Source organism: Phodopus roborovskii, unplaced genomic scaffold, assembly GCF_943737965.1.
Source record: "Phodopus roborovskii unplaced genomic scaffold, PHOROB, whole genome shotgun sequence".
Taxonomy (NCBI): domain Eukaryota; kingdom Metazoa; phylum Chordata; class Mammalia; order Rodentia; family Cricetidae; genus Phodopus; species Phodopus roborovskii.
The window spans coordinates 15,228,876-15,238,525 of record NW_026126547.1 but is presented as its reverse complement, the minus strand read 5'-3'; the positions used below and the strand labels follow the sequence as shown (position 1 = coordinate 15,238,525).

General features: G+C 43.8%; 1 protein-coding gene across 1 annotated transcript in view; it reads left to right on the top strand.

The window, feature by feature from the left end:
* Nucleotides 1–5,715: 5,715 nt before the first annotated feature.
* Nucleotides 5,716–9,650, top strand: part of Commd1 (copper metabolism domain containing 1) — a 126,555-nt gene continuing 122,620 nt past the window's right edge. Inside the window, exon 1 of the mRNA XM_051200642.1 lies at nt 5,716–5,930. Within this exon, the coding sequence (XP_051056599.1) occupies nt 5,754–5,930 (177 nt within the window). The 5' untranslated portion in view covers nt 5,716–5,753. The remainder of the gene's footprint in view (nt 5,931–9,650) is intronic.

The following is a 9,650-nucleotide window of genomic DNA, read 5'->3' as shown; positions in this document are numbered from 1 at the left end:
ACGTGGGGGCCATTAGCTCCTGCTGACGAAACAGTGACAGCCCTGGCTTTGTTCCGGAGTGGGTGTGGCGCACCGGCCTTTTGTCGATGTCTACTTTATTCACTTTGATAAAGGTGTCGAAGGAGAGATTTGCCATTTTGTTTTGTATTCGTTTTGGCCACCTAGCGATTTACATACTCTGGTTAAATGGCATAGAATCAATCGTTACAGTTGTGGAATGCTGATTGCCTGACAGACCCTGTCCGCCTTCTACTTCAGACGACCGCTTCCGTAAACATAGCCACTGATTCTAATAATAACCGATTAGCAGTTAACTGCAGAACAAAGGGCGACGTCTTTACACCCTTTCTTTACCTTAGCTAATCATCATAATCCCATGAATGGGTGCCATCATCTTCGTGAATGATGAAGCTGAAACCCAAGTTCAACTAGTAAGGCTACAGAAGCCAGTTCAGAGCCAGGACTCTGCCTTTAGGTAGACTGCCAGCTTCCTATTGTTATGGTGAAAACTTTGCCCCAGCCCCTGGCATCCATATGCCTAAAGAGTTTGGGATGTTATGGTGGAAGTTCCACTTAAGCATTCCTCCCCTATCTCTCATCAAACCCCAGTATATCTCAGAAACCCCCCCCAAATGATGACCCCTTCCCCAGAGATGCTCAAGATCACTCCCCAAGGGTTAACTGCCCCCCCAACAGACTCATGGTTTTTCCCATCTGCATTTCCCATCTCCTCTTGGGGGGACTGGAAGGCTACCTGGGTACGTTGTATCCATTCGGTTTGATTTGGATTGCTGCATCACTGGAGAGGCTTATGGGGTGCAGAAACTTTTCACCTGTAAACACTCTCATTGACTAGGACACTATTAGCTCACAATTAGTCATTAAGAGCCCATAAAGTGCCAGATGCCTGTAGTGGGCTAAGGAACAGTTATTTCATGGACTTAGTCCTGTGATCTCCAGGAGCTTTCACATGCATTCAGGCTCTTAAGACTAGGAGATGAAGTTTTCAAGTTGCCCCTGGGGGAGCTCCTATCTTTTCCAAGACCAGTTTGCCCCCTGCAGCACACAAATATGCCCTGTGGTTGCTGAAACAAATGCTGTAATACAAGGGGAATGGGGACTGGTATTGTGGTGGCTTGAATGAGAGGTCTCCCATGGCTTCAGACATGGTAGCTGTGACTGGTATCTTTGCTGGAGTAAGTATGTCCCTGGGGGCAAAGTTTGTTTCAGAGCTACCATCCATTCCCAGTTTGCTCTCTGCTTCCAGTTTTCAGTTTGAAGTGTGAGCTCATGCCCACCTGACTGTTGCCAAGCTTCCGTGCTGTGCCAATGATGGACTCTTATCCCCTGAAACCATACCCCACCACACACACACACACACACACACACACACACAACCCTCTATAAATTGCCTTGATCATGGTGTTTTATCACAGCAACAGAAAAGTAACTAACATAGGCACTCTGATTTCTCCTGTCCCTAAAAGCAGGAGACAGAAGTACTAATACATGAAAAGGGCCTTCACTATGCCTTCTGGAAGAGATGCTTAGCACCAGACACGGGGAAGCGAGAAGCAAGTGAATCCTGTTCAAGCAAACCTTGTTGAAAAGATCCTTATCTCGCTAAAAGTTGCTTTAGCTCACGCCCCTTTGTCATGAGTCACTTTTCCAACATTTACTGTTTACCTAATTAGCATATGATTGTTGGGCTCAAACTTTATTCTTTTGTTCTTCGTTTTCTCCTTAAGTCTTCTATGTCACATAAAACTTTATGCCTTTCTTTCATTTATTTGTTACAAAGTTGTATCCCAAGCTGAGCTGTGGTGGCACAGTCTTGGGGCAGAGGCAGGTGAATCTGAGTTCAAGGCTAGCTTGATCTACAGAGTGAGTTCCAGGATAGCCAGAGTTACACACGGAAACATTGTCAAAATAAATAAATAAATAAATAAATAAATAAATAAACAAACAAAACCCCCCAAAACAAAGTTCTATTCAATAACTCAAAAGGAACAGAGGAAAGATTTTTTTCTTTCTCCTTATTAGCCAAGGATAAAAATCGGCATTACATAGAAATTCTGATGTATATATAACCTAGTCTCTGTCTAACTTTCAGATGATTACCCTAGATTACGATTTTCACTATCGCTATGCCACTCACAGAAGCCTCAATGATACTCAGTTCCACACCTCCGCATGGAGACATAGCATTTCACCAGTCCTTAACCTCAAGCTAAACTCCTTAATTTCTTCTATTAGCTAACTTGATACTTCTTCTATATACTAATTAATAAGGAACCTAAGTCTATTGTATTAGGAATAATGATTAATGGATTGGGACTGCAGGTAGCAGGTCCTGGGTCCCACAGTGGGACCACGAGGATCGTGGGTCCCGGCTGGGTAATGGACGGCAGGCACTGGACATCGGGTGGATGGGAAAACAGAGATCTATAGAAGTGACTCATTAAAAGTTTTATTGGGGGGAGGTAAGAAAAGAGGTAAAGAGAACAGTGACAGACAGAAGAGAAGAGGGAAACAGGAAAAGTCCTGTTTGCCCCAGGGGAACGAGATCATAAGTGGGTAGGGGTCTTTCTTTTATTCATTTATTTATTATTATTTTATTTATTTATTTATTTATTTTGGTTTTTTTGAGGCAGGGTTTCTTTGTGTAGTTTTGTAGACCAGGCTGGCCTCAAACTCACAGAGAACCGCCTGTCTCTGTCTCTTGAGTGCTAGGATCAAAGACGTGGGCCTCAACTGCCCTGCTTGGGATCTTTCTTTTAAAGGGGTCCTTTGCACCTACATGCTGACTATGCAGTCATGGACTCCTGGGCTGACCAGGGTACTGCCTGAGGGCATTTTGTCAGGTGACAGGGGCAGGCTAGCATAATGCCTAAATTCTTACACATTTTCCTCGAATTATTGCTTTGCATGTAATTTTTTCTTACAGGAATATATGCTTTTAAGACAGAGACAGCCACTTATCTCTGTGTCCTCTAAAGCCTAGTAGAATGGCTAGCACAAACTGTCAGCTGGCATCTGTTAAGTGGGTGCCTGAATGAAGAATAAATGGTAATAAAGGCAAAATTGGAAAAGGTAGACATGAAACCAGGCAGGGAGATGTATTGCAAAGCCACTGGGTCCTTGCATCTGCACTCTATCAGTTCACATTAAAAATGTTTATTATTTTTGTCTGCACATGTGTATGCTGTGGAGGGTGGGAAGGCTTGTATGTTACTGCATGTTTGTGGAGGTCAGAAAGCAACTTTGTGGAGTCAGTTCCCCTCTTTACCCTCCTGTGGTTCGCAGGGATTGAACTCAGTCTGTATTATTTGCTGGTAAACATCTTTATCAGTTGAGGCATCTCACTGGCCACTGTTAGTTTACATTTGAAAACAGTCACTTTATTTTATGTGTGTGTTTTTTTTTTCTTTCTGCGTGTTTGTGTATGCACCATGGGCATGCTCTGTGCCTACAGAGAGGTAAGAAAAGGGCACTGGATTCCTCCTGGAACTGGAGTTACAGATGGTTGAGAACCACCATGAGGCTCTAGGATCTGAACCTGGGTCCTCTGCAAGAACAGCAGCCCCCCCACCCCAGTTTACATTCTGAAAAGATTTATTCATTTTTATTTTATGTGTCTGAGTGTTTTGCCTGCATGTATGTATGTGCGGTGCCTGTGGAGGTCAAAAGAGGGTGTTGGAACCTGTGGAGCTGAGTTACAGGTAGTTGGGATCCATCTGTGCGGGTGCTGGGACTCAAACCTGTATCCTTTGTAAGAGCAATGAGTGTTAGGCTGGAGAGATGGCTCAGAGGTTAAGAGGTCCTGAGTTCAATTCTAACAACCATATGATGGCTCACAGCCATCTGGTGCCCTCTTCTGGCCTACAGGGACACATGTATACAGAGCACTGTATAAATAAATAAATCTAAAAAAAAAAAAAAAAGAGCAACCAGTGCTCTAAACTGCTGAGCCTTCTTTCTCCAGCTCCCAGTTTACATTTTAATGTTTATAAAAATATTACTTGTTAGCTGGACGTTGGTGGTGCATGCCTTTAATCCCAGCACTCAGGTGGATCTCTGTGAGTTCAAGGCCATCTTGGTCTACAAGGTGAGTCTATAAATCAATACAGATAAACCCTGTCTTTAAAAACAAAAAATAAAAAAATAATTAAAAAAAGTTACCTGTTTCCTGGAACCATTTGCTCGATGGGACTCAGAATAGCATATTTGGCCGGGATGGTGTATAAGTTGCTTGTGAGAGGTTTGAAGTTTCCCTTGAAGTTGAGCCTTGGGGTCTTTTCCTTGTCATTGTTGCACTAGAAAATTCTCTTACAGCCTTATACTCAGATTTGCTACCCATAAAACCTGTGACTTGATATTTAGTGAAAGATAACTGTAATTTGAGCCTTTTGTCTGAAAAGCATTTTAAAAATGCAGCAGCTGTGGCTATAGCAGCCCCTGGTGGTAGAAGAATGAATTTCTTTTATTGATCAACCTGGTGATTTGGAACCGGGGTAGACCAGGCTCAAAGGTTCTCTGTCCAGTGGTATGTGGCAGAACATACTACCATCTCAAATGCCACTTGGCATAAGTATTATTTTAAGTTTAAAGCAATTAAGAAAGAGTATCAGATGGCATCATTTCACTTTATTAAAGCAGGAAATAAAACCTTCCTATGGAAATGGTCTCTTTATACCAAAAAAGAAAGGTTCTTGTCCTTTTTAATTTTTACTTATTTACTTGTTATTTCTGTTAGTCTTTAAAGATAGGGTTTCTCTGTGCAGCCCTGGCTGTTCTGGAACTTGCTTTATCAAATTCACAAAGATCTGCCTGTCTCTGCCTCCTGATTGCTGGGTCTGTACAAACAGACCTTGATAAAAAAAATAATAATAATCTTTTTTCCTTAAGTTCCCCCTCCAGAGAGGGGAAAGGGAGAGGGGGAGAGAGAGAGCGAGCGAGCATTTAGGGGTTGCCATATTTGTGGGTCCTTAGGATTTCCACACCATTAAATAAATGTTTACATTTTCCCTTATTGAATTATACATCCTATTACTAGCTGTGTGTGGTGGCTTATAGCTGTAATCCCAGTATTCAGGAGGTATGAGCCCATCTTAGTCTATATAGTGAGTTTCAGGCTATCCTGGGCTACAGAATAAGTACAGACCTGGTAACACAAAGGAGTTCTCAGGGCAAAAGAAAATCATGGATAGCGTACACTTCGTTAAGGACTTAACAGTACATAAACAACAGCAATAGGATTTCTTATATTGGGTCTGAAATGTCTATATAAAAATCTGATTGAGCCAGGCATGGTAGCACATACCTTTATCCCAGCACTCAGGAAGTAGAGATAGGCAAATAAATACTTGTGAGCTGGAGGACCCAGGCCAGCCAGGGGTATATAATAAGTTTCTGTTTCTAAAACAAAATTATAAACATAACAAAAGACCCTTGTGTCGGGTTTTTGCAAACAACACGTCAAGCTCTGGAATGAGATACAGCCATCCAAGAGTTAAAGTGCTGCTCTTATTGCTCTCCTAAGAGCTGTCTAACCAAGCCATCTTCAAGTGCCTTTCAGACTGAAAAAGGAAACAGCGAAAGCACAGTGACCCTATAGGAAACGGAATAGATTTGGCTGCGGTCGAAGCCTGGAACTGCTTATACCGAATAGTGGAGGAACCCAGCATTTATGGCCCACCTCGGCCCCCGTAGCGGAGCCGCGCTCGGCCGCTGGGCGGCAGGCCTCTCTGGCCATGGCGGGCGAGCTGGAGGGCTGCAAGTCCCTGAGCGGGCTGCTGAGCGGCCTGGCGCAGGACGCCTTCCACGGACACTCAGACATCACCGAGGAACTGCTGCACAGCCAACTCTACCCGGAAGTGCCTCTGGAGGAGTTCCGCCCCTTCCTGGCGAAGATGCGGGGGCTTCTTAAGGTACAGCTGCTGGGCCGGTGGGTCCTGCCCTCCTCGCAGCCCCAGGCCCGCCCCCAGCCTCGGCCGCAGCTCGGTAGCGGTGGCGGCTCCTCCAGAGCTGTGCGGTTCGCTCTGCTGCGCTCTTTGCATTAGAGACACACACCGCTGAAAACCTTGGGTTTCCCTCAAGACTACTGTGTCTGTAGTATAGCTAAATTTCGAGTTTTCTCCGTCCCGGACTTCTGTTAAAAGATTGATGGGATGCAGCCGGCCGCGGTAGTGCACGCCCTTATCTTCGCACTGGGGAGGCGGAGGCTGGCAGAGATCTCTCTGAGTTCGAGACCAGCCTGGTCTACAGTAGTTCCAGGGCAGCCAAGCCAACCAGGGCTACGTAGTGAAACCCTTTTTCGAAGAAAGAGAGCGCGCTTGCCAGCTTTTACGTTGTGGATCGTTAGAATGAGGTGGTTGGTGAGATAAAGGATAGATTAGCTGGAATAAACACCATTAGAATCGACTTTATGGTGGAGTATATTTATTAAGACTATCAGGGGAAACGTAACAGGTGAAATAAAAGGTTTTATTTTTGTTTTATGTGTATATGCGTGGTACCTGCATGTGTGTAAGTGCACTGCATACATGCCTGGGGCTTGCTTGCAGAGGCCAGAAGAGGGTGCCAGATCACTTGGAATGGTTGTAGCCCACCATGTGGGTGCTGGGAACCCAGTTCTTAATGCCAGAGCATTAAGTGCTCTTAACCGCTGAGCCATCTCTCTAACCTCCACCCCAGTTTTGATGTAGGACCTCTTGTAGCCCACACTGGCCTTGAACTCATTGTGTAGCTGGGATGACCTTGACTTCCTGATCCTTCTACTTGCACTTCTCAAGCATCTGCCACTACATCCGGCTATGATCAGTGTGCGATGCATATGAAAGCTAGCCTTGCACTATCACTTTCCACCTCTCTTTCCAGACAGGGGCTTTCACTAAACCCGGAGCTCACTGATTGGCTAGGCCAGGCAGGAACCTCAGAGATCTGCTTGGCATGGTTGCTGGAGATCCGAACCAAGTTCTGATTGAGCTATCGCCCTAGCTGGTCTGGTTTTTGTTTTTTGTAAGATGTTATAATTATCTAACTAGTATATTTAAAGTATTATTATTTATGCAACCATTACACAGTGTATTGTTTTCACAAAGTCTTTAAAATGTGTATTTTACATTTAAATGTGGCAACTAGCCACATTTCAAATGGTTAAAGTGGTCACATGTGGCTAATGATCACCATATTAATTTAGTCTGATTTAGACTCAGAATTAGTCATAGGAATGCTTTTGGTGCCAAAGTGTAAAGAAAAAAAAAAAACCCTAAAGATAATGCATTTTTTGAAGCCATAGTGGACATCCATCCATTTTGCACATTAGAACATGGGGCCAAGGCATGGCTCAGTGGGTAAAGTATTTGTCTCACAAGCATGAGGACTGGACCACATAAATGCCAGGTGCCTCCAATCCACACTTTGGGGAATTGGATACAGGAGGATCCCTGCGAATTCCTGGATAGCTGTGCTAACCCAATGTTTCCTTTTTAAGGGCCCACCTTAAAAAATAGAGTGGAGGGGGACTGGACAGAAGGCTCAATGGTTAAGAGCACTTGCTGCACTGGTAGAGGACCTGGGTTTTGTTCCTACTACCCATGTGGCAGCTTAACACAGTGTCAGAGTAGTGCAGACCTGGTGTGCTAACACCCTGGAGGGGAAGACAGGGGCTCTTGGACTGAAGGCCAGCTGAGGTCTTATGCATACATAGCTCAACAAGCCAAAAGCTGGGGATGTAAAACATTTGTCTAACCTGTTCAATCAAGGCTCTAGTTTTGACCAGCACCATCAAAATACAATTTGAAGTCTCAGTATAATTGTGGACATACAAAGCAAGTTTATTGGTATCATATACCCTGACTAGATGCCTTCTATTTTATCAAATCATCAAGTACTCTGGGAGGTTTTTCTAGGAAATTTGGTAACTGGCTTGGTGTTTACTTGGTCCATGAGGATGAGGATGAGGAATCGCAGGCCAGAAAGAACTGCACATATTAAAGGCAGGGTCTTAGGATCTATTGTTGGCTCTACTGCTTAACTCCAGGTGATTCTTTGTTTTACTATGAGATAAAGTTTGCTAGATAATGCAGAGAAGAGATTGCTTGCAAGCCATCTCTTTTATATTACATTGCTACATAACACACAAGATATTTGAGTTTTCAAGTAGATCTGAGTTGTAAAGCTAGCATGACTCCTAGCTCCCACCGTAGGCAGTGCTTCCAAGAGTTGCCTGTCTGACAGCACAGGCTTCACATAGTGATTGGTCTGAAGTGCTGAGAGAAAGCCTTGATTAGTTGAGACCAAAATGTGCTTAGGACGACTTGTTTCAAGTCTTTGTTCACTTTAGAAGTATAAATTCTTACGAAAACAGAGTGCAAATATGATTTTAAGCCAAGAATATCTACTATTTAAATTTTTATTATATATGTGTGTATGTGTATATATGTGTGTGTGTGTGTGTATGTATATGTGTGTGTGTGTGTGTGTGTGTGTGTGTATGTACGTATATATATATTATACACAGGTCAGAGGATCACTTACTGAATGAGTCCATTCTCTTCTCTTACCACATAGAGTTGCTTTTGTTTTGTCTCATTATATATTCCTGGCTAGCCTGGAACTCACTATGTAGACTAGGCTGGCTTTGAACTCACAGGACCCATCTCATCTGCTAGGATTAAAGGTGTGTACTACCAAGTGGTTTCTGGGGGTCCAATCTAGATGGTCAGGCTTGGTAGCAGGTGTCCTTACTCACTAAGCCATCTCACCAACCCATCTATCTTTAATAAAGGGAACATATATAGATATGTATGACATAAACATTTTATAAACATATTTATAAACAGAGGTGAGTAAGCAACTGTAGACAGAAAGGAGGTACCCTTTCTGCCATTATTTTTAAAAACTAAAAGAGCTAACATTTTTATTTATTTATTTTATTATTTTACATGTTGATCCCAGTTCCCCCTCCCTCTCTCCCTCCTTTCCTCCCAAGAGCTAACATTTTTATTTTCACAGTTCACGATACAAATAAAACTATGGTAGATGGGGAAGAGTCTTCCTTGTCAAGCCACTATAAAACATCCGGGGGCAGCACCATAATCTAGTGAAACAGAAACACACAGACCCGATAACCCTCCTGCCCTTACCTGAGTCATGCCATGCCAGGTGAGCACCATCTTATCATTGGAGGCCTGGGAGTCAAGGGCGTGTCTTCCCATGAGTGTCCTCATTGTAGGAGCAGGTCCCACAAGCATCATCCCAGGAGGAGAGGGGCCCATGTTGGGTGCTTGCATTATATACCACAGTGAGGAGGACCTGGGAGACTGGGGTCAGGTAGGATTGTGGCCCCTTCAGTAAGGAACAGAGAATGGAACCAGAAGTCTCTTGTTGAAATGTAGCCATTGTTTTATCATCAGGCTTTGGGCCTGCTCTTCCATCCATTTGGGGATGGGATGTCTTTCACATTCCTTTTGCTTCCTACAACTGTCTTCCTCACAGACATGACATGGGTGAGAAATGTGTTGCAGTAATCACAATTAAATCACTGCTACTCTGTCAGATTCCAGCCCCCCCCCCTTTTTTTTTTAGACAGGGTCTCATGGTATAGAACAGGCTGGCCTTGAACTCATAAAGATCTGCTTGTTTCT